Genomic DNA, 25,687 nt, shown 5'->3' with positions numbered 1-25,687 from the left:
CCACTCTTTCTTTCTTTCTTTCTTTCTTTCTTTCTTTTTCTTTCTCTCTCTCTCTCTCTTTCTTCCTTCCTTCCATCCTTCCTCCCTTTCATCCTTTCTTCCCCAGTTCCTTCCTTCTCTTTCCTTTCCCAGTTCCTTTCCTCTTTCTTTCTCTCTGTCCCTCCCCCACTCTTTCTTTCATCCTCCCTTTCATCCTTTCTTCCCCAGTTCCTTCCTTCCTTTCTTTCTGTCCCTCCCCCACTTTCTTCCTTCCTTCCATTCTTCCCCAGTTCCTTTTTTCCCCAGTTCCTTCCTTCTTTCCTTTCCCAGTTCCTTCCTTCCTTTCTCCACCCCTCCCCCTTTCTTCCTTCCTTCCCCAGTTCCTTCATTCTCTTTCCTTTCCCAGTTCCTTCCTTCCTACCTTTACTAGGGTTGCCAACCTCCAGGTGGTGGCTGGAGACCTGGCAACACTAGCATCCCCCCCAGTGTACCTATAGTTTAATTCAGACTTAAAACTTTAATTAAAGTTTATTAAGTTAATAAACAGTGTACCTACCTATATAGTTTTAAGTTTAAGAAATTTGGCTCTCAAAAGAAATCTCAATCGTTGTACTGTTGATATTTGGCTCTGTTGACTAATGAGTTTGCCGACCACTGCACTAGTGCAACACACACAATACCTGTCAGTGGTGCTGATTCTGTGAACTTAAACCAATACCACGTTCATTAATGGTTAACTCCATTACACATATAAGCTTTTATACAGAAATACAATATAGTTGTATTGGTTTCTATTGGTTTATGTTCAGGTACCACTCCCCTCTTTATATATTGATTTTGTGAACTTAGGCAGATTGTGAGAGGGAGGGCAGGAAGGGTTGTGTCAGTGGGGGTTACCGCACTTGTATTCCCAGCAATGTATTAAGAGTTTGAAAATGTTATAAAAAATACTGTTCGCACTTTCTATGTATTCCCACCGTTGTATTAAGAGTTTGGAAAGGTTATAAAAAATACTGTTTGCACTTTGTTGGGCCCCTTTAGCTGTGACGACGTCTTCCAACCATTTATAAGCCCTGGTATCCAAAAACCCTTTTAAAGCGATGTTTTTTATAACATTTTCAAACTCTTAATACATCGCTGGGAATACAAAGTGCGGTAACTCCCAGTGTTTGGCTCTCGTGGCCTTCTCTTACATGTCCAGGGAAATGCCAATCGCCACTTTGGCATCAAGAAGTGATTTTCCTCCATGCCAGAATGGCCAGGGATCCTGGAGGCTTTTTTGTTTTGTATTTTGCCATCTTCTGGGCATGAAGTAGGGGTCACCGGGGGTGTGGGGGGAAGTAGTTGTGAATTTCCTGCGTCGCACAGGGGGTTGGACTAGGTGGTCTCTTCCAACTCTACGGCCATTTATACAGGGTCGGTTTTGATGCTCGCTCAAAGCTGCTTTTTTAAAATCCGCCCTTTAAAATGACTATTCACGGTCCCGATGCAAGCAGAGAAAGTCAAACAAATTGCACTTCCTCCCACTCACCTGCTCCTTTGTGCCTTTGTTTGCATAGTCATTAGCAATGGTCGTTTGCATAGCTAAGCCGCAGCGATTTTTCGTGGTTCCTTCAGTAAATGCTTTGATGTGGGGGTGGAGCAAATACAAAAGGTCGCACTAAAGGGGCTCATAAGAATGCGAAGCAGGTATGTGCCGGCTTTGCAGTGATGGCTGGAATGACGGTTCAGTATGAAGAAATCAAAAAAATATGCGGGACACTTCAGCCTGGAACGCACTGCTAATTACCAAGCATAAACGGCCTGTGTCTCGCAACAAGGCCCATTTTTTCCAGACTTACTGTCGTGATGCGTTTTGGTCAAATGGTCAGAGTCCAGGGCGTGGTAATATTCATATACGGAGTGGCCCAGGAGCTCGTCAGGATTGTACCCCATCAGCTCTGTAATTCTTGATGCAAAAGCAGAAGAGAGGTTATTCATCTATAGCATTTTCTAGTGTTATCATTATCCCACCTGACCTCCAAGGCTCCACCTTTCTCCATCTTATTCTGACAGGAACCATAAGAACATAAGAAAGGCCCTGCTGGATCAGACCAAGGTCCATCAAGTCCAGCAGTCCGTTCACACAGCGGCCAACCAGGTGCCTCTAGGAAGCCACAAACAAGACGACTGCAACAGCACCATCCTGCCTGTGTTTCAAAGCACCTAATATAATAGGCATGCTCCTCTGATCCTGGAGAGAATAGGTATGCAGCATGACTAGAGAGATAGGAATGGCTGACAGAGAAAGAGTGGTCCAAGGGTACTCAGTATGTTTCAAAGGAAGTGGGGATATGAATCCAGGTTCTATTCTGGGGTTCCCAACCTTTTTGAGCCTGAGGGCTTCTCGGATGCAGTGTGGTGGGCCTAGCCACGAGATGGTTGCCACAGCTTAGCTTCAGTCGCACAGTAAAGATCATAACATCCAAGTCACAAGATGTCATAGTCCCACTGTACACAGCATTGGTCAGGCCGGACCTGGAGTATTGGGTGCAGTTCTGGAGGCCCCACTTCAAAAAGGATGTGGACAGAATGGAGCGGGTGCAGAGGGGAGCGATGAAGATGATCGGGGGCCTGGAGACCAAGCCCTATGAGGAAAGGCTGAGTGAGTTGGGAGGTGGTGAGCTCCTCCTCTCTGGCAGTCTTTAAGCAGAGACTGGACAAGCACTCGTCAGGGATGCACTAGGCTGATCCTGCATTGAGCGAAGGGGTTGGACTAGATGGCCTGTATGGCCCCTTCCAACTCCATGATTCTCTGCTTAAAAGCTGTTGTGCCAATGACCTGGTTTTAAATCAGCGTTTTTTCCGTATGCTAGTAGTTATGTGATTTTTAGAGGAAGCCGCTGCCAATGCAAGGAAAGGTGGCAAGCAAATGCTTTGAATAAGAGACGCCGGGACACATCTTGCCTTTAAACGAGTTTTTTTTCTAAGCTGAGCGAGAAGCCTTAATTCTTTCAACCACTTGATGGCAGTGTTGCCCGGGGGGGGGGGAAACAACAACAGAGCGTCACTGAAGCTTCTTCTCCAGACAAAAAGCCTCAGGGTCTTCTTGGTTCCCCCTTGCAATCTATTTCTGCCCCAGTACAAAACACATCCCTGATGCAATGTAATAATATTTGCCTCATTATGGCTACAAGCGCACGCAATGGGTAAGCCAGTCTTTAAAAATGAATTTCCTGTCACTTTATTACTGTGGAAAGCATTTCACATTGCTAAGCAGCTAATGAACAGAAGCACTTGGGAGCTGGTTAAAAGAAAAAGCGAGAGCGCAGTGTAGTGGTTAAGGTGCCGGACTGGGATCTGGAAAACCCAGGTTCAAATCCCCACTTTTCTATGAAAGCTTGCTAGGTGACCTTGGGCCAATCACACACTCTCAGCCTAACCTACCTCACAGGGTTGCTGTGAAGATAAAATAGAAGACAGGAGCACAATGTAAGCCAAGGAAAGAAAGCCAAGGAATGGAAGGAAGGAACAGATAAAGAGAGAAAGGAAGCAAGCAAGCAAGCAAAAAAGAGAGAAAGAAAGAAAGATAAAATAGAGGACAGGAGCATAATGTAAGCCAAGGAATGGAAGGAAGGGAGAAAGAAAGAAAGAAAGAAAGAAAGAAAGAAAGAAAGAAAGAAAGAAAGAAAGAAAGAAAGAAAGAAAGGAAGGAAGGAAGGAAGGAAGGAAGGAAGGAAGGAAGGAAGGAAGGAAGGAAGGAAGGAAGGAAGGAAGGAAAAAAGCAAAAAAGAGAGAAAGAAAGAAAAAATAGAGGATGGGAGCACAATGTAAGCCAAGGAATGGATGGATGGATGGATGGATGGATGGATGGAAGGAAGGAAGGAAGGAAGGAAGGAAGGAAGGAAGGAAGGAAGGAAGGAAGGAAGGAAGGAAGGAAGGAAGGAAGGAAGATGCCAAAACTCCCTTACTAAGGCAGGAAGAAAACTGCCAAAAGAGGAGGGAGGAGCGGGGGGCCATCCAGTGGTGGAAGCTGTACACTGTCTCCTCTCCAAAAGGGAGAACGCACCAGCCATTCAAGGATGGACTTCTCCTTCTCCGAGCAAGAAAAGGCCAGGTGCAATACACAGGTCCGACGACCGGCAATCCCAAGGAACCCCTTGGAAAAGGTAAAGAGCAGCTCAATTTTTACCTTTCATCACAGTACGAAAACTTCATGTCAAGGCTGTGGCGGCTGAGAAAGGTCTTGCTGTCCAGGGGGACTTCGATGTTTGACGGGTGAGGGATGGGTTCGCAGATCAACACCAGACACGTCATGGGGGGCTTCTGGTACCCGCAGACGGTCTGACTGCTGCCGTTGTCGTAGACACGGATGTGCCCCGTGCAATGAAGTACCTGGGCGCAGGGGAGAGGGGGGAAAACAATAGTTATGGACGGAGATGAAGATGTGCTGTACGTAAGAATGAAGGCACGTGCACATATGTAAACCAGGGTCGGCCAGCCTGTGGCATGGGTACCATAGGTAGCATCATAAGTGGCAGCTCATGAACTCTGGGAAGGATGAGGGCCCAGCTGCGCATGTGCCAGGCCTAGGCTCCTGCCCGCCCACTCCAGGCTCACTCAGTGGCTACAGAGAAAACTAATTTTGGGACCACATACGCATGGACTTGGCATGCAACATTCTACCCCCCCCCCCCGAAAAGCCCTGATAAACATAAGGATGTGCACTGCTATGGGTTCGTTATGGCACAAGAATGGGAAGTTTAGGAAATTTTGGACTAGGGATCGCAACCAAGGAATTCATGGCACAGGCAGAAAAGCAAACATCTACATCAGGGGACCCCAATGTAGAATCAAAGAGTTGGAAGGGACCACCAGGGTCATCTAGTCCAACCCCCTGAACAGTGCAGGAAATTCACAACTACCTCCCCGCCCCGCGCACCCCCAGTGACCCCTACTCCATGCCCAGATGTAGTGCCTATAGGTGCCAAAGTGCACACTGACACCTTTTCTGGTGCCTGCCAAATGTTTTTAGGAAGTGGGTGGGGCCAGGTAGGGTTTTTGCCCGCCAAGGCTTCTGATTGGCTGTGCAGATTTTGTAAAAAAATGTTGCTTTGGCAGCAGCTGCCACCACAGCAGAAGGATCTGCATTGTGTCGCTGAAGTTAAGCTGTGGCAATCATTTTGTGTCTGGCCCTGCCTCCCGGGTGCCAAGCAGATGCTCTGCCACTGAGTCACAGCTTGTGTGGACCCCAAAGCTACTACTCACCGGAGTAAAAAGCCGGACCTACCTTCCACGTGGCAGATTTTATATTGACTGTTCGTCCTCTGCTGGTCAACGTACACTTCATTCGGAGGAAAAAGCTACGTTCTGTGTTTGGCTCCTTTCCCTTCTTCACGGGGCCTGAGACAAGCGAGAGTAACAGTCGTTTCCTTTAACATGTCGCACAACAGCGGACCAAGAAGACAGCAAGCGCGCAGACCCTCCTGGGAAATATTTTCGTGTTAAATCGTTTCATGTTTCCCACCCAAATTGGCCTGTGAACACACACCTTCCCCCCGCCTGAAAAAGAACTATAATGACCAAGGAGAAAAAGCAGAGTTGTCAACATTGCTAGAGCCGTTCGTAACACCTAGAGATGGAGGCTAAACGGGCTGCAGGGAACTGACAGAAACCTCCAGAAGTACTGTATTCCGCCAAACTAGTAGAAGCATATCTGTATGAATGCTGTTCTGTAAGATGTACCAAAAAAACCCAAATCAGTGGGTTATAGATCAAATCAAGCCTGAACTGACCCTAGAAGCTAAAATGACTAAACTGAGGCTATCGTATTTTGGTCACATTATGAGAAGACCAGAGTCACTGGAAAAGACAGTCATGCTAGGGAAAGTTGAGGGCAGCAGGAAAAGAGGAAGACCCAACAAGAGATGGATGGACTCAATCAAGGAAGCCACAGCCCTCTATTTGCAAGACCTGAGCAAGGCTGTCAAAGATGGGAAATTTTGGAGGACATTGATTCATAGGGTCGCCATGAGTCGGAAGCAACTTGATGACCCTTAACACACAAACACATGTACCTCCATTCCTGTGCTGATCGCTACTATGCTGTTTTGCAGAATTTCTGAAACAAAACGCTGATCTGATTTATATATCAGAGATGCATTTAACGCACTTCTGTGGCTTGCCAGTATATCTGGAAATCAGATCCATCTTTAACGCTGATGAAACTGCATTGTTGACTTGAGGCAGGGCACACTAGTACACCCAAAGTGGGGTGCGCCTCTTGTACATCATATCCCTTCTTTGCAGTGAGGCAGGGGCCCTGTTCCCTCTGCACCACCACATGAAAAAAAAATTGGCTGAACAAGAGGCTGAACTAGACCACAACACCTAGCGAGAGCCTGAACTGGACCCTCCACTGTTTGTTTGGGTGTGTGTGTTTATAAAGTGTCATCAAATCGCACCCGACTTATGGCGACCCGCAGGGATTTCAAGGCAAGAGGTGGTTTGCCATTGCCCGCCTCTGCATGGAAACCCTGGACTTCCTTGGTGGCCCCCCCATCCAAATACTAAACAGGGCCAACCCTGCTCATCTTCCAAGAACTGATGAGATCAGGCTAGCCTGGGCCATCGATATTAATACTAAAAGTAGACTTGGTTGTGGCAGAATTATTTATTTAAAACATTTGTTAGCCGCCTTTCTACAGTGCGGAACTCAGGGCAGCTTACGGTGTAAATCAAATGTGGGGATCCTGATCAGGTTATCCATTAATCTGGTTCAATCAAGCACTTATTTAAACTACTGGTGGCAGTCAGCAATGAGAAGATTAAAAAGGAGCCATCTGGCCTGAGGAACATTAAAAAGAAAACCCCAAGCGCTTCTTTCTCACCATTCCGGTGCGTGAGCATTTCTCTCAGCTCTTCGTGGTCGCACGGATGAGTGAAATCGAACACACTGTGTCCAGTCAGCTCGAACTGTAAGAGACAGAGGAAGCTCAGTCTGGGCGGCAGAGGAAATGCTGGACATGATCCAAGTCCCGCCATTTTTAAGTCTGTGGGGCTCGGAGTCAACGGGCCACAATCACAGCGGGGGACAAAAAACAAAGGGGAGAGGCGCGTTTCCTACCTGCGTGAGTCCCATACACTTGTTGACGTTTTCAGACATGTAGACCATGTCGCCATCCTCCGAGAGGACCATGACGAATCCGTCAAGGGCTTTTAAGTAGAAGCAATTCAGCTGCGTCTCCATTTCAGCTTCTTCCTCCAGGTCACCTAGAAGGGCGTGCATTAGACAAAGTTGAGTCGTCGTCGCTGCTTGCATTTCGGGCTGGATTCCAGGTGTCGTCCTGTATCTTTCGCCCAATGTGCATCACAAATAATACGGCAAGAACAGGAAGTTGTCGCCGGTCAAGGTGGCCCAATTCACACAACCTACGCATTTGTGCAGATTCTTATACCACCGCTCAAACCCGAGGGCTTCATCAGGCTGGTTATGATAACAAAACCAAAACAGCTAAAAGCAAACACATCTATAATATTGTTAGAAGTCCTTCCAGACCCACAAGAACACAATGAAATTAACAATTCCAGCCTCAGAACCCCTTCCAGCCTCAGAACATGTCTCCAGCGACAATGAGGTCCCAGTGTCAATCTGTGTGTGTGTTTTGGGGGGAGTAATTGTATTATGAGATCCAGCATGGTGTAGTGGTTAAGAGCGGTGGTTTGGAGCAGTGGACTCTGATCTGGAGAACCGGGTTTGATTCCCCCACTCCTCCACATGAGCGGAGGATGGCTAATCTGGTGAACTGGATTTGTTTCCCCGCTCCTGCACACAAAGCTAGCTGGGTGACCTTGGGCTAGTCACAGCTCTCTCAGCCCCACCTACCTCACAGGGTGTCTGTCGTGGGAAGGGGAAGGTGATTGTAAGCCGGTTTGATTCTTCCTTGAGTGGTAGAGAAAGTCGGCATATAAAAACAAAACAAAAAAAAAAACCCTGTAGGATAACCTACAAGAACCAAAAAAACCCCACCTCCTCCTTCTTTTTCTAAGTTTGTTGTAATTTGTTGGCCACCTTGGTGGTCATTGTGCAGGACGGCAGGGTATAAACTTTGATTTCCCCCTCTCTTTTTTATTTTAAAAAATAGATATTATCTCTTTTAACATTTTGTTTTCTTTCCAATTGATTCATATTCCATTTTGGAGTTGTGGCCTCAGAAGCAAGTCATTCAGGAGAATGGGGTGGGTTTGTTTGTTTTTTGCCAATTTCAGTGACAGTAATCTTTTTTCTAATCTATGGCTAAAGTATAGAAATGTGTGTTATTCTCTGGAAAAACCTTTTAAAAATTGTTAATTAAAAGGCTTGGATAAAAGAATGCTAGGACTAGCCCACTAATAAACCGCAAATTAGAAGAAGAGTTAAAGTTTTTATATTCCACTTTTCTCTACCTTTAAGGAGTCTCAAACTGGCTTACAATCGCCTTCCCTTCCTCCCTTCCTCAACAGACACCTTGAGGAAGAAGAAGAGGAAGAAGAGCTGGTTTTTATATGCCGACTTTCTCTCCCACTTAAGGAAGAATCAAACCAGCTTACAATCACCTTCCCTTCCTCTCCCCACAACAGACACCCTGTGAGGTTGGTGAGGCTGAGAGAGCTCTAAGAGAGCTGTGACTAGCCCAAGGTCACCCAGCTGGCTTCATGTGGAGGAGTGGGGAAACAAATCCAGTTCACCAGATTAGCCTCCACCACTCATGTGGAGGAGTGGGGAATCGAACCCCGTTTTCCAGGTCAGAGTCCACTGCTCCAAACCACTGCTCTTAACCACTACACCATGCTGGCTCTTGTGAGGTAGGTGGGACTGAGAGAGTTCTGAGAGAACTGCGACCAGCCCAAGGTCGCCCAGCAGGCTTTATGGGGAGGAGTGGGGAAACAAATCCTGTTCACCAGATTAGCCTCCGTAGCTCATGTGGAGGAGTAGGGAAACAAACCTGGTTCTCCAGATTAGAATCTGCTGCTCTTAACCACTACACCGCACTAGCTCTCTGGGATGAGATCAGCCTCTAGTAAGCAATGTGGTTTCATATAATCATGGTGCGGATGCTTAAATGTCTACTCATTGGCCACCAAGTTTAGTTTTCACCCATCCTCCCGGTACAACCGTCTGCAAACTCTCACCTGCATCAAGCAGCTTCCTCATGCGCAGGTAGCTGATAGTTAGCCTCATAATAGAGGCTTTGTCGAGATGTGCACTCACATGATGGGGAAGAGGCAACTGGTGAGCGAGTTCGCAGAAGACCTCAGATTCCTTGCTCCTCCGGCACCTGGCTGCATCTCTAGACTTCTCCTTTCTGCGTTCTGAACTGATCCTGTAGGGCAAACAGTCAAGCGACAGCATTGAGGCCCAAGTAGGCAACTGATCAGCGCTAGTCCCTTAGCACTACCTATAGCAAGTAGAGGAGTAAACAGGAAATCAGGAATGGATAACCAATGTAAATTTTTTCACTGTGCAATGCATGCTCAGGGAGAGAAGGCAGTGTGGTATAACCCGATCTCATCACATCTCAGAAGCTAAGCAGGGTGGTCAGTACTTGAAAAGGAGAGCTCCAAGGAAGACTCTGCAGAGAAAGGCAATGGCAAACCAGCTCCGCTTCTCACTTGCCTTGCAAGCCCCTTGCTGGGGTCGCTATAAGAACATAAGAACCTAAGAGCATGCTGGATCAGACCAAGGCCCATCAAGTCCAGCAGCCTGTTCACACAGTGGCCAACCAGATGCCTCCAGGAAGCCCACAAACAAGACAACTGCAGCAGCATTGTGTTCCACAGCACCTAAGATAATAGGCATGCTCCTCTGATCCTGAAGAGAATAGGTATGCATCATGACTAGTATCCATTTGGACTAGTACCCATGGATAGCCCCATCCTCCATAAGAAAAGCCATGCCGGATCAGACCAAGGCCCATCAAGTCCAGCAGTCTGTTCACACAGAGGCCAACCTGGTGCCTCTAGGAAGACCACAAACAAGACGACTGCAGCAGCACCATCCTGCCTGTGTTCCACAGCACCTAAGATAATAGGCATGCTCCTCTGATCCTGGAGAGAGTAGGTATGCATCATGACTAGTATCCATTTGGACTAGTAGCCATGGATACCCCTCTCCATGAACACGTCCACTCCCCTCTTCAAGCCTTCCAAGTTGGCAGCCATCACCACATCCTGGAGCAAGGAGTTCCACCATTTAACTATGCGTTGTGTTCCACAATTTAACTAGGTTCCACAATTTGACTATGTGTTGTGTCGGCTGTGACTTGACAGCACTTTACGCACACACACAACCACACACACAATGCATGCTGATTTATTTAGAACATTTGTATGACAGATGCCACCCAAACAGAGTCCCCAAGGCAGTGAACATCAAGGCAGTAAAACACATTAAAACAGCATTTAAAATGTGTGTGTGTGTATATATAAATATTATATATATATATATATGTAAATGTAAATGTAAATGTAACAACACAATGAAATGGGTATAGACATACAAACACACAGAAATATGGAGGAATACCAAAAACAGTTTACTGAGGGTCCCCCAAACGAAAAAGCCTTCCCCTGCTGGCAGAAGACCATGACAGAGGAAGACAAATGAATCTGCCTGGGGAGGAAGTGCCAAAGCTTTGGTGCCACAACCGAGAAGGCCCTGTCCTGGGTCGCCACCGGTCTAGCCTCAAGAAAGCACGGGCACCCATAGCAAGGCCTCTGAAGATGACCAGAGGGTCAGGGTAGATTCATATGGAAAAACCACCTCTGCTGCTTCATTCCTCCTTCTTCTCTCACACACAAAGTACACATGATGTCCGTACACAAAGTCCTAGTTAAGTTTAATACCATCTCAAAAGTAAACCTCTGCTGTAATACGAAATCATCCAAATAGCAAATACAGCATGCTGGCTATGTAACAAAAATTAATCGTTTGCACAAAATGTATTCAATAACATCAAGTAAATAACAACAGAGAAGGGCAACAAAGATGGTGAGGGATCTGGAGACCAAGTCCTATGAGGAAAGGTTGAAGGAGCTAGTATCAGAGGAGCATGCCTATTATTTTGGGTGTGGTGGAACACAGGCAGGATGGTGCTGCTGCAGTCGTCTTGCTTATGGGCTTCCTAAAGGCACCTGGCTGGCCACTGTGTAAACAGACTGCTGGACTTGATGGGCCTCGGCCTGATCCAGCAGGGCCTTTCTTATGTTCTTATGAGCTGGGTATGTTTAGCCTGAAGAGGAGAAGACTAAGAGGGGATATGATAACCATGTTCAAGTACTTGAAGGGCTGTCATATAGAGGATGGTGCTGAGTTGTTTTCTGTTGGTCGGACCAGAACCAATGGGTTGAAATTAAATCAAAAGAGTTTCCGTCTAGATATTAGGAAGAATTTTCTAACAGTCAGAGCGGTTCCTCAGTGGAACAGGTTTCCTCGGGAGGTGGTAAGCTCTCCTTCCCTGGAGGTTTTTAAGAAGAGGTTAGATGGCCATCTGTCAGCAATACTGATTCTGTGACCTTAGGCAGATGATGAGAGAGAGGGAGGGCATCTTGGCCATCTTCTGGTCACTAGGGGTGTGGAGGGGGGAGGTAGTTGTGAATTTCCTGCATTGTGCAGGGGGTTGGACTTGATGGCCCTGGTGGTCCCTTCCAACTCTATGATTCTATGATTCTAACAAAAATACAACTGATCTAGCTCCAGAACACAAGTTGTACGACTAACACAACAAAAACTAAGTTCAGGAAACTAGGCCTTTCATAAAAAACAATTTTCTTCTTAAACAGTCCAATTCAATTGCAGGGAAATTGCAGGTTAACAGTAAAAAAAGAGAAAAAGATTGGTGATCGATCTTGATTCTTATCAGTGATCCAATTTTGACTGTTACCTGCGACTTCCCCTGAACACCTGCCAATATTCTGATTGGCGGCATTACAAATAGTTGGGTTGCCAGCTCTGGGCTGGGAAATACCTGGAGCTTTTTAGGGTGGAGCCTGAGGAGGGCGGGGTTTGGGGAGAGGAGGGACTTCAATGTCACAGAGTCTAGTTGCCAAAGCAGCCATTTTCTCTAGGGGAACTGAATTATATCGGCTGGAGATCAGTTGTAATAGCAGATCTCCAGCTAGTACCAGGAGGTTGGCAACCCTACGAATAGGACCCAATTACATTGAATACAGCAAAGCTGTCCTATCCCTGGAGTTTGTGCACGCAGCTCCATCCCAGGCAGGCAGCAGGGACAACCTTGCAGGAATGGTGGGAGGAGAGAAGATAAACGGCAACAACACCCAGACACAAAGGGTGCAAGAAGCAACAGCATAGGAGAATCATAGAATCATAGAGTTGGAAATGACCACCATCTAGTCCAATCCCCTGCACAATGCAGGAAACTCACAACTACTTCCCTCCCACACTCCCAGTGACCCCTACTTCATGCCCAGAGATGGCAAAAAAACTCTCCAGGATCCCTAACCAATCTGGCCTGGAGGAAAATTGCTTCCTGACCTCAAAGTGGTGATCGGCACAACCCTGGGCATTCAAGAAAGGGCCACGAGAGCCAAGCACTGATGCCAATCTTCGTGCCCTCCCTCTCATGATCTGCCTAAGGCCACAGAATCAGCATTGCTGACAGATGGCCATTAAGCTTCTGCTTAAAAACCTCCAGGGAAGGAGAGCCCACCACCTCCCGAGGAAGCCTGTTCCACTGAGCGCGCAGCGGGCAGCATTCTGAGCACAGCAGTTGCCAAGCTGAGCTACTTTTTCCTAGTTACTGTCCTGCCCAATACAGTTTGTGTTTCACAGGTACTCAAATCTTCCTTCCTTGGTCATTTCTTTAAACTGTGACTCACTCATGGAGAAAGTGAGTAGCTATGATTTTTGAATGCATGCGTTGCTTAACAGAAATCTGATTCAAAGAATTCAGGGAATTGAACACATGAAGCTGGCTTATACTGAACCAGACCCCTGGTCCATCAAAGTCAGTACTGTCTACTCAGACCGGCAGCGGCTCTCCAGGGTCTCAGGCAGGGGTCTTTCACATCACCTACTTGCCTGGTCCCTTTAACTGGAGATTCCAGGGATTAAACCTGGGACCTTCTGCATGCCAAGTAGATGATCTACCACCGAGCCACAGCCCCTCCCCAATTAAGTATCTAGTGATATTTTTTGTCACACAATCCTAACTTGTCATCTGTTTCTCTTCCTTGAACATAAGATGGAAAGGTCGCAGGTTCTTCTTTCTGAAGTTTCACTTCTGTTCATGTGCCCACCTACCAACTCTGTGGTAGTTGTAAGCAACCCTGTTAAAACCACATTAGGTGCTGGGGAGAAAATGAGAGAAAGACACAGTCTCCAGTTTGGTCTACCATTTTTCTGGAATTTCTATTTTGAGAAGAAAAAAGAAAATGGGCAAAATAGCAACTATTGGCTGCCAACTTGGAAGGCTTGAAGAGGAGTGGAGATGTTCATGGAAGAGAGGGCTATCCATGGCAGCTAGTAAAAATGGATACTAGTCATGATGCATACCTAGTCTCTCCAGGATCAGAGGGGCATGCTTATTATATGAGGTGCCATGGAACACAGGCAGGATGCTGCTGCAGTACTGTTGTTGGTAGGCTTTCACACAATATTTAATATTCCCTAGACAAATACATCCAGACAGGCAATATTCTATTCCATGCCTATTCAGAAACAAATTCCCTTTAGGAAAGATCCTGTTTCTCACGGCAGTTTTTCTTTGCTTTGTTTTTGTGCTTCAATCACCAGAAGAAAAAAATGGGGGGGAGGATTAAATATTACTTTTTACTTTGTAGCAACCCATACATACTGCCCATATCTTTATTCTTTCAGACTGTAACAGGAAGGAGGAGGAGAGTTGGTTTTTATATGATGACTTTCTCTACCACTTAGGGAAGAATCAAACTGGCTTACAATCACCTTCCCTTCCCCACAACAGACACCCTGGGAGGTAGGGGAGGCTGAGAGAGTGTGACTAGCCCAAGGTCACCCAGCTGGCTTCATGTGTAGGCGTGGCGAAACCAACCCCGTTTCCCAGATTAGCCTCTGTCACTCATGTGGAGGAGTGGGGAATCAAACCCAGTTCTCCAGATCAGAGTCCACCACTCCAAACAACAGCTCTTAACCACTATACCACGCTGGATCTCGCAAAATAACCACCTTAAAAAAAAAAGTCACTGATTATCAGTGTCTTTGTTTTACTGAAAGGTACAAAACAGCCCTGCCAACCACAGCAAATGTTATACAACTGATTCATGAATAACTGAGGGACAGAACATTCTGTAATTCGTTAAGCTGGAAGGAGATGTTAAAGATTACATTTTGAAGGGACAGTACTTACTTCAAGGAAGCCTCAATCTCTACTTGACTTGCCCCACACAGGACAGCCTGGTGCTGTAATGGTACATTATGTCTTTTAAATTATCAAGACTGAAATGGGATAGAAAAACCAAGAAAATACCGCTGTGCGACAAGATGAATACTATCTGGACTGTGCATTAAAAAATGCAGTAACCTAACCATGAACATCTTGGGGGGAACCAAACTACAGAAAACACACTTCTTTATCTGCATTGTTCCCTCAATTATGTGTGTGCACGTGTGTCAACTGTCATCAAGTCACACCCAACTTCGGGACAGATTGGCCAGGGATAGAATCATAGAGTTGGAAGGAGCCATAGAGGCCATCTAGTCCAACCCCCTGCTTAAAGCAGGATCAGCCTAGAGCACCCCTGATAAGTTTGTCCAGCCGCTGCTTGAAGACTGCCAGAGAGGGGGAGCTCACAACCTCCCTAGCTAACTCCACTGTTGAACAACTCTTACTGTAAAAAAAAAAAATCCTAATATCCAGCTGGTACCTTTCTGCCCATACTTTAAACCCATTCTTGCGAGTCCTATCCTGACCAGAGGAGGGCAACAAAGATGGTGAGGGGTCTGGAGACCAAGTCCGATGAGGAAAGGTAGAAAGAGCTGGGTATGTTTAGCCTGAAGAGAAGACTGAGAGGTGATATGATAACCATGTTCAAGTACTTGAAGAGCTGTCATATAGAGGAGGGTGCCGAGTTGTTTTCTGTTCCCCCAGAAGGTCAGACCAGAACCAACGGGTTGAAATTAAATTAAAAGAGTTTCCATCTAGACATTAGGAAGTATTTTCTAACAAGTTACAGCGGTTCCTCAGTGGAACAGGCTTCCTTGGGAGGTGATAAGCTCTCCTTCGCTGGAGGTTTTGAAGCAGAGGCTAGTTGGCCATCTGTCAGCAATGCTGATTCTGTGACCTTGGGTAGATCATGAGAGGGAGGGCATCTTGGCCATCTTCTGGGCATGGAGTAGGGGCCACTGGGGGTGTGGGGGGGAGGTAGTTGTGAATTTCCTGCATTGTTCAGGGGGTTGGATAACCCTGGCAGTCCCTTCCAACTCTATGATTCTATGAAAATAGGAGAACCATTTTCATAAAATCTCTTGTAATAAGAGGGGGGCAGGGCTGGTTCCACAGTTGTTCAGGGAATTGCATGACCAGAGTCGACTATGTTTGTCTCCTTTAAAATGACCAATAGACAGGCACAGATTGCAATTTCACAATGAAAAGCTATCTGGGGAGAGGAGGCTGCTTTTTTTAAAAAAAATATTTGATAAAAATAGGGGGTACAGAAAGGAAAAGAAGGGAAGGAGGAAACATGAAATAAAAGATACAGCATGCTCCCAGCATCTACATAATTGAGGTTTAAATAGTGAAAAAGAAGAGTTCCCAAATATTATACTATGCGAAACATTACTTTGTCTCAAGATTCTCTAAGGTGAACAAGAATATATTTCGCCCATTAAGCCTCTACATCAGCTAAACTAATAAAAATCTAATACCATATCTTCTATAAAGTATCTTGAACGTTTATACATCTTATGTGCCTCTAGAAATTCTCTTTTAAATCACGTTCAACCTTGTAACTAATTTATTTACCACCTAAATAATAATCGTAAAAAAGGCTGCCATCTCAACTCAAATTCATCTGTTGATTTCATATTAACAAGTTGTGTTAGTTTAGCCAGAAGAGTGCTTTTTTGACACTTCATGAGAACAGTCTCCCAGCTTCCAGTCTGACACTCCAACCTTATTTTGGGTTTTCTGAAAAAAAATTGTCTCCAATAAACCCAAAAGGTACTGAATTTTTTTCACAGCCCTACATGCTGATCTTGACATCGAGTGGCTGATGCCACACAGGAAAGGGTAGGCAGATACGTCCTGCTGCCGTTGGCTGAGCTATCCAGATCCCAGAGAGGGAGATAAGCAGGAAAACCCATGGAATTGAGGGGAAAATGTTACCACTAGGCTTTCTAGGCCTCAAAAGATTTCCAGATCTACCTCTGGCAGACTCACTTCAGCTGGATTCAGCCTGGTGAACTATGCCACCATTTCTGAGGAACAGATATCTGGTAATTCATATCATCAGGATGCCCGTTCGTGAGAACCGATCTTGCTGCTCAAGAAGAAGCAGGCGGTGTAGGAGAAGAGGCTGGAGAAGATACCAAGCCAAGGAGGGTGCGGAGAGCTGGGGGAAAAGATTGAAAAGGACAGGGCCGAAAGGAAGGAGGACGAGACAGTACAAGATAGAATTGATTGACGTTCACAGGGTGGTCTTGAAGGAAGAAGAGGAGGAAGAATTGTTTTTTATACCATGAGTTTCTCTACCTTTTTTTTTAAAGGTAAAGGTCCCCTGTGCAAGCACTGGGTCATTCCTGACCCATGGGGTGACCTCACATCTCGACATTTATTAGGCAGACTATGTTTACGGGGTGGTTTGCCATTGCCTTCCCCAGTCATCTACACTTTTCCCGCAGCAAGCTAGGTACTCATTTCACCGACCTCGGAAGGATGGAAGGCTGAGTCAACCTTGAGCTGGGCTACCTGAAACCAACTTCCATCGGGATCGAACTCAGGTCATGAGCAGAGCTTGGACTGGAGTACCGCAGCTGTACCACTCTGCGACATAGGGCTATCTTTTTTTAAGGAGTCTCAAAGTGGCTTACAATCGCCTTCCCTTCCTCTCCCCAAAACAGACACCTTGTGAGGTAGGTGGGGCTGAGAGAGTTTGGACAGAACTGTGACTAGCCCGAGGTCAACCAAATCCTTCACTGCAGTTCACTGTTTATGACACTGTGTATTCCACCGGTTTAAAAGCGTCACATTGAAAGGGTTAATACCCGCATGACATTGCTGAGAAAGCCATGGGCACCCAGCCAAGACTTTGGGCAGAACGTGCCTATCTATCTGGCAGGCAGCGAGTCAGATGAGTCCTTCCCACGCTGTGTTTTTAGACAAAACAGTCGATGTGAAGCAACAGTACTGAGTGTTACAAGGACAGTGTGGGCGGCAGCTCCTCCCAAAGAGCACCAAGGACTAGGCCCAAAAGATCTGCCCAACATCTTACAGCCTGAGACCTCTCGTCAAGACGGCTCATGACTTCAAGGTTATTTACCAGAGGACCTGCGGTGTGCTTACTCACACCGCGAAATGGAAGGGTTATTAATAGCTGAGGCAAATTATAATGTGGACGGCAGAGTATTAAGGCAGTGCCAATGTTTTGCCTCGGACCGGAGAAATATGCAACACCCTGCAATCAGGTGTCCCAGATTCTGTGGGGGGGGGGGGGGAAGTAAGAGTGCCAGCGTACGGTGTCGTGTTTGAGTGTTACGACTTACACTGGAGAGACCGAGGAGTGGATCCCTGCTTGTACCATAAAGCTTACTAGTAAATCACTGCTCCCTTCCCCATCCCAGCCAGCATCTCTCTGGTCATTTATGCAGGGGAAATTAGTGTTTGGTTTGCTGCGCAGTTTTCTGTTCCGAATTCTCAAACACTTATATGCATGAGGGCTCCTCCTCCCCGAAGAAATTCCAGGGGTACCTTTTGATTAATTATGCATCCCCAGTGAATTACGGAGCTTCTGAGTCCCTCCCCCTGAAAACGCAGCCTTGTTGCACTTTACTTGGAGGGGGCGGGTCAGCTCTTAAAGGGACTGCGTGTGCTTCTGCTGGGTATTCCTCCCCACCTTTCTTCAACAGCTCCCTGCCGGGAGCTGCCTTCCAAACTTTGCAGCCTCTCTTCGATGTCTTACTGCATATTTCATGTTTTGTGCTTTGCTTTGAGGGAAGGGGTTGGAGCAGAGGAACAGACATGTGGGGGGGGGGGGAGAAGCCAAAATGGGCATGGGGAGAGAAACCCAAAGTTAAGAGCTATGCATGGAAACGGGGGGGGGGGGGAATCTGTGTTGCTCTTTCCTCGAAGCAGTATTTAAATTCGTCCTAAAACAGGACCCTAGAACTGGGGTGGGACGAAAGAGGTCAAAGCAAATTCACATCTGAAGGTCAGTAAAATCATGAATAATGCAAAGGAAGCCTCGTTGCAGTCCAGCAGGGACTGCAAACTAAATACCCCTGCACAGATGGCCTCTGTCTAATTTACTACACCAACATGTTGCAAAGGAAAACCCTCTCCATGTACAACGTTTCTGAGCTCCTTGGAGGAAGTTGTTAAAATACACAGGTTGGATAGAGCTCCGGCTCAGCGGCAAAGCCTCTGCTTTGCATGCAGAAGGTCCCAGCTTCTCTTTCTTTCCCTAGATTTAACAGCCACTGGCTATCCATCAACCAGTTCACACTTTAAAAAGAGGAAATGAAAATTTAATTTTTCCTTGACACTACAAAGAGAAAAGTTGCCACATCTCTCACGCAATTGACCGATCTATTTGACAGCAGATAACCCAGTATCCGCTTCTCAGAAAGAGTCTTTAGTTGTTTTATCCAGGGATTGATATATTTATTTCGTGCAATATTATTTTGTGGACATGATAAAACAATGTAGGCTAGGGAGCCCCTGCCAGTGTGGTGTAGTGGTGGTTTGGAGCAGTGGACTCTAATCTGAACCGAGTTTGATTCCCCACTCCTCCACATGAGCGGCGGACGCAAATCTGGTTAACACCACATTTCAAAGGAATCTACTTTCTTCCTATTAGCTTTCTTCATTGTCCAACTTTCACAACCATACATAGTAATAGGGAATACGATGGCATGAATTAACTTGATCTTGGTTGCCAAGATCGAGTATATTGAATAACAAACAGTATGTTGAGCAACAAACAAAACAAAATATAGGATTGCCGTTTTGTTTTTGCATGCTTGGAGCACTTTTCCCCCCATCCCCAACTGTAAAACAAGAGCCGATTTTCTGTAACCTGGGTTTTTCATCTTCCCGTTCTAGAGTTCTGCCATAGTATCTAGTCATTTAATCAGCAGATGGCATGTTCAGGGGGTGATTTAAGGGCATCTTCAGGAGGTTATTTAAGTGCAATCTGCCACTGGCAAAGACTATGAAACCTGTACAAAGGCTACTGGGAGATGCAGTGAGCTGGTGTGGGGGGGGAGAGTTGACCTCGAAAGAATCTCACAAAATTATGATGAAAAGACTCAGGTCACGTAGGGACCTAGGAAATGCAGAGAGGGAAATTCCCCGGGGCCATATTGGCCATAGGCAATTCTAGGGAGTTTTGAGATTACACTGATTTTAACCAGGCTCTCCGACCCTCTTCAGGTAAATAACCCTGGGAATAATCCTCTCTTCTCTCAGGTATGCTCCAGGGCAGACCAGAAGGGGGAGGGGGAAGGGTTGTGGAGCTGCAAGACAGATATTTAGAAAAACTGAATACAAAGGACGTGAACCAATTATGCACCTTTATAGAGGCTGTATTGTTTCATCCAAGGATTTGTCACTGGCAACCGAGATCAAGTTAATTCATGTCATCGTATTCCCTATTACTATGTATGGGTGTGAAAGCTGGACAGTGAAGAAAGCTGATAGGAAGACAGTAGATTCCTTTGAAATGTGGTGTTGGAGGAGAGTGTGACGGATACCGTGGACTGCCAAAAAAACAAATCAGTGGGTTACAGATCAAATCAAGCCTGAACTGACCCTAGAAGCTCAAATGAGGCTGTCGTACTTTGGTCACATGATGAGAAGACAAAGAGTCACTGGAAAAGACAATCATGCTAGGAAAAGTGGAAGGCATCAGGAAAAGAGGAAGATGCAACACGAGATGGATTGACTACAAAGGAAGCCACAGCTCTCAATTTGTAAGATCTGAGCAAGGCTGTTAAGGATAGGACATTTTGGAGGACACTGATTCATAGGGTGGCTATGAGTCGGAAGCGACTTGACAGCACTTCACACACTCGTATTGTTTCATCCAAAGTTCCCTGGAGTTCAATGCAGTCCTCAAAGTACACACATTTTCTTTTTTAAAAAATCAGATCAGCTTTTTGAAATCACATGTGTAGTTCTGCATTTTCATAAGCCTTTTCCCACCTCTGAATTAGAATGCGTTTCAACCCTGAAATCACATTCTTCTCTTCCCCGCCCACCAAAAATCTGATTGCAAGTCGGAAACCCCTTATACCAAATTAGTCCCAGTGAAGTCAGTCATAGGGATTAAGGAGCCTAGTAATCAGAGACATACGAAATCATATTGGATATTCATTAGACAAATGCATTATCTTTGGTAAAGAACAGTTAACTCCAGTCAAAATTAAGACTGGAGAAATTGGATCTAAGCCCCAATGGTTTCGAAGAGACACTGGCAATAAAGGAAAAGATTCACAAGATTCCTTCCTTGTGCCAGACATTTTTTTTCTATGGTTACTACAGTGGATCTAGCCTTTCTTACAATCCTAACGGTGCAGAATAGACACACGACTCTAAAAAACACATGTCCTATAAAGAATAAAGAGGCAAAGTCTACTATTTATCCTGGGCGTTAGGTAAAGGTAGTCCCCTGTGCAAGCACCAGGTCATTACTGACCCATGGGGTGACGTCACATCCCAACATTTACTAGGCAGACAGTGTTTACAGGGTGGTTTCCCACTGCCTTCCCCAGTCATCTACACTTTACCCCCAGCAAGCTGGGTACTCATTTTACTGACTTTGGAAAGATGGAAGGCTGAATCAACCTTGAGCCGGCTACCTGAAACAGACTTCTGTCAGGATCGAACTCAGGTCGTGAGCAGAGCTTGGACGGCAGTACTGCAGTTTACCACTCTGCGCCACGGGGCTCTTATCACCAGGTTTCAAAAAACCTGTTTCTGGGACCAACTCTGGTCTATTTCTCAGCCTCGCAACTTGCATCTTATTTGCTTTTCTCTGTAATGGTTTCTTAGTAAAAGGTATTGCCCAGCTGGTTTCGGAAAATAAGGTGGTTAGATAGCTTTCATGGCCTAATGGCAGTTCAGTCACGCTGTGCCAAATAGTACAGCAATTCCTTTGAAGTTGCAGAGAATAAGTCCGTGAAAGAGGTAAGATGATCTTTTACTGGACCACAGCCTGTTGTTGGAAGAGTAGCAAGCTTCTGAGCTCAGGGAAATTCCATGCCGAAGGAAAAGACTGCCAGCTACGTCCCAACAATGAGTTGTCTCAGGTTTAATACCCTCACACGCTCTTTCATCGACAGACGCTGATCCAAAAGGTATCAGTTTGCTTGCCATAGCTTCTGTTTTCTTTATCAGCTCGACGGGCTTTATTTGACCTCAGCCAACTCTCTGGTATTTTGTTCTGACCTTCAGGGAAACCCGGGCTTAATAACATTTCTGATCGAGTACGAAATGTGCCGGTCAGAGGACAACGCCATATCGTATGCTGCTCTGGCCTGTTCTCTCAGACAAAGCATACAGGATTCTGGACAAACTCCATGAGAAGATAAGGGTAATTACAGTCATATTCCCTCATACTCCGCTTCCTTAGACTCTTGGCTTTTTATCCAAGGCTACTCTGTCTTTTAAGGCTGCAAACAACAGACTGGAAATATAAAAGTAGGAGAATCACAGAATCATAGAATTGGAAGGGGCCATATAGGCCCAGGGGTGTCAAACATAGGGCCCGTGGGCCAGATCCAGCCCCTAGAGAGCTCTTACCTGGCTCATGAGCCAGCCAAGGCAGCCACCCCCCTACTCTCGATCTGGGCTGGTGAGGCATGGCCGGGCCCAACCAAGCGACATTTATATCATAACTGGCCCTCGTAACAAATGGGTTCGACACCCCTGATCTAGCCTATAACCCCTTCGCTCAATGCAAGATCAGCCTGGAGCGTCCCTGACAAGTGATCGTCCAGCCACTGCTTGAAGACTGCCAGAGAAGGGGAGCTCACCACCTCCCTAGGTAGCCAATTCCTCTGCTGAACTATTCTCACTGCAAAAAATGTTTTACTAATGGATTAATGGAATTCATTTACTAAAAAAATTAAACATTGCATTAATATACAGTCTCATGCTACATAAGTACAAACAATCCATAATGTATCTTAAACAGAAAACTATTTAAACCAGGGGTGGGGAACCTTTTTTCCGCCAAGGGCCATTTGGTTATTTATAACATCATTCGCGGGCCATACAAAATTATCAACTTAAAAATTAGTTTCTTGGGTGGTCCTAGCAGCTTTATAGCTAACGACTCTTTTGCAAGGGGGGAAAATGTTCCTTTTCTCGGCAAAACAAACTCACATCTACCTTGAATAGAGGCTATTCCTGTCTGCAGGACGAGGTGGATCACCAGTCTTAGATCCCTCTGAGCTAGAGACCTGCCAGGACCCACGAAGGGCCAGACCAAATGATTTCGCAGGCCTTAAACGGCCCCTGGGCCTGACATTCCCCACCCCTGATTTAAACCATCTTCAGATATTTTTCCTCAAAAAGAATTTAATTAAAAAAATTCAATTTAAATTTTTATAAACCCAATTTAAATTCAAAAAATCTAAGTTTTTTTTTTGGAAAAGCATCGTTGCTTTTTATTTATCATGCTCTTAAGGAGCACTGCAGCCTTGAGATGTCTTCTCCTCTAAAGAGTTTCTTGGGCTGAAGAACAAACAGCAGCATAGTACAGGAGAAGCAGGCAGGAGTGTAGGAATGACATGCCCCTGTGGTGGAAGGAAGTGGGTGGGGGGAGATGCATTTCCTTGCTGGGAAACTCCCTTAGACCAAGGGTTCCCTGGAAAGCACTGTGGTCACCAGCCGCCATCATTCAGCAAGTCCCTGAGTGGCAGCGGCTGGTTACCAGGGTACTTTCCAGGGTCATTTGTGGCACCTTTACCACAAGTTGGCCACCCATGGTCTAAAAAAGTAAAGGTAGTCCCCTGTGCAAGCACTAGGGTTGCCAACCTACAGGTATTAGCTGGAGATCTCCTGCTATTACAACTGATCTCCAGCTGATACAGATCAGTTCACCTGGAGAAAATGGCCGCTTTTGCCACTGGACTCTATGGCATTGAAGCCCCTCCCCAAACCCCACCTTCCTCAGGCTCTGCCTGTAAGCCCTTGGTCCAAATGAACCAGAAACCACGACATAGACAATTAGGTCCAAAGAAGCTGGTCTTTACTGGTCAAATAGAATAACAGAGCATAAAGGAAAGGGTGACAGCTATGGGGCTGTCTTGCTGAAACTTGGTGATATATGCACAGAAAGGGTGGGAGATTACATATTGAAAACAAAAGTCAGTTCCCAGAACAAAGTAGGTTCCCAGAACATCAAACAGAAAGTGGTAGGCATAACAGTAGGCATAACAGTCCTTGCAACCTTGGCTGCGGTTCAGTAGGGATAACATTCCTTGAGTCTGGATGGCAGGATGTGAACAAAGTGAACAACACTGATATGCCTGACACTGCCCAAAAAACCTTCTGCCAGTGGCGAAGAGGGACCTGGCAACCCTAGCACACACCGGGTCATTATTGACCCATGGAGTGATGTCACATCCCGTTTACTTGGCAGACTTTGTTTTACGGGGTGGTTTGCCAGTGTCTTCCCCAGTCATCTTCCCTTTACCCCCAGCAAGCTGGGTACTCATTTGACCGACCTCGGAAGGATGGAAGGCTGAGTCAACCTTGAGCCGGCTACCTGAAACTGACTTCCGTCGGGATCGAACTCAGGCCGTGAGCAGAGCTTTTGACTGCAGTTTACCACTCTACACCAAACCAAAGACTAACAGATGAAATGGATTCAGATGAAGACTGCCCCCATCAAAGTCCTAATCATTTCTCTACATATGGGAGAATGAGTTACTTAAAGATTAAGTAAGATCTGTGGCAGAGCTCAAAACTGAGCAGTTTCTGGTAAACCTATTCAGTCTCTTTCAAGACTTTTCGATCTTGAGTGCCCCCCATTCACCTAACCTCCTCCACTTTGCTCTAAATAAAGTCTAGGGCAGGGGGTGTCAAACATAAGGCCCACGGGCCGGATCGGGCCCCTTGAGAGCTCTAATCCTGCCCGCTAGCCAACCGAGGCAGCCACCACCACCCCGATCTGGGCTGGCGAGGCACGGCACGGCCTGACCAAGTGACATTTATGTCATATCCAGCCTTCGTAACAATTGAGTTTGACGCCCCTGGTCTAGGGCTTTCTTTATAAATGAAGCTAACGCCAAAGCCCAAGAGAACGAGCAAAATCATATTCTTTAGAACCCAGGTGTGGTTTTCCCATGACTTCTAACGCAGCTTCGCCACAACCCCTAATATCCATACTGCTAGTCCAAGCTCACAGATGTGGGTTATGTCAAATGACAAAGATCGTTTCTCGTCAACGTGATAAACGTCTAGCTCAGCGAGTCTTCCTAGGAAACAGCACCAAAACCACTCCTTCCAGTCGCTGGATCACCCCATCTTGAGGACAGAGTCAAAAGGAGCCCAGGGGTGCATTTTGGGAGCAAATAAACTTCTCACATTTGGTGCTACAAAGGGACCGGTTGCTGCAGCCACAGCTCAAAATGAGGGGGAAAAGAGAAAGCTTTTGTGTGCTTGCTGTGACACTTTTGCCTGCCTGGGGAAACAGAAAGAAGGTTTCTCCTCTGATCTGTCCCATCACGGTGTGTTAATGGTCATTTATGCATGGAAGTTTCACCTGAGGTTCGTTGCTGGCTGGACCCACACTTTCCTGTTGGGAATCTCTGCACTCCAAGTTCAAGTCAAGTCCCCGCCCCTCTAAATGCTGCTTTTTAATCGGCTTACTTGTAGTGCTTACTGTGAGATAACCCCCCCCCCAAAAAAAACCCCAACTGCCACATAAAAATGTGTTTTAAGAAAACAACAACAAAAAACGGGGCAATCTGAAAGGAGGGGGGGGAATCCAAGCCTCGGTTTCAAAAAGCCTTTCTTGTGTGCAGAAAGAGATCTGAGGAAGCAGGAAGCATTTCAATCCCCGCCTCTGGACATGCTGCTTTGTAATTGACTGTGAGAGAAACCAAGCTTGTGTGCCCCACACTTTGCCTTATGCACGGGGATTTCTCCCAGGCTGAGCTCAGGGGAGAGGGAAGAATCCAGTTAACAGAGGAATGGGAAGACCCAGACATTGCGAGGGCTGGCAGCGGGTCATCTCTAATGGAAGAAAAACTCATGCAGAACTCCGAGGAACAACTGATTCAAACTATGTCTGCTTGTAGGCCCAATTCAGAATGAAAGAGAGACACCGAGAACGCACGTGCTAGCAGACCGGCCCTTTTTTAACTTCACCAATTCAATTTTATTTGATTCATATCTCCATGGTCCATTGCCACATTCAGGAAGGCTAACAAAACCAAATTTCACAAAGCAAACAACAGTCTTCCCCTCCCCCAAAGGAGCCTTACGTACACAAAACATATAACTCAACGATCTCCTCCACA

At 46.2% G+C, this 25,687-nt stretch overlaps 1 protein-coding gene across 2 annotated transcripts in view; it reads right to left on the bottom strand.

The window, feature by feature from the left end:
• Positions 1-25,687, bottom strand: part of HIF1A (hypoxia inducible factor 1 subunit alpha) — a 60,819-nt gene that overhangs the window by 24,132 nt on the left and 11,000 nt on the right. Inside the window, exons 2-7 of one of the 2 annotated variants that reach the window (XM_056851508.1) lie at positions 9,130-9,320; positions 7,085-7,230; positions 6,849-6,933; positions 5,249-5,361; positions 4,151-4,353; positions 1,821-1,927 (exon numbers count right to left, since the gene is read on the bottom strand). In XM_056851508.1, the coding sequence (XP_056707486.1) occupies positions 1,821-1,927; positions 4,151-4,353; positions 5,249-5,361; positions 6,849-6,933; positions 7,085-7,230; positions 9,130-9,178 (703 nt within the window). In that variant the 5' untranslated portion in view covers positions 9,179-9,320. Of the gene's footprint in view, positions 1-1,820; positions 1,928-4,150; positions 4,354-5,248; positions 5,362-6,848; positions 6,934-7,084; positions 7,231-9,129; positions 9,321-25,687 lie in introns of those variants that run through there. The other variant, XM_056851507.1, reaches the window with a different exon arrangement.

This window comes from Euleptes europaea, chromosome 6, assembly GCF_029931775.1.
Source record: "Euleptes europaea isolate rEulEur1 chromosome 6, rEulEur1.hap1, whole genome shotgun sequence".
Classification (NCBI taxonomy): domain Eukaryota; kingdom Metazoa; phylum Chordata; class Lepidosauria; order Squamata; family Sphaerodactylidae; genus Euleptes; species Euleptes europaea.
The sequence above is the reverse complement of the archived record's forward strand: the minus strand, read 5'-3'. Positions and strand labels throughout refer to the sequence as shown.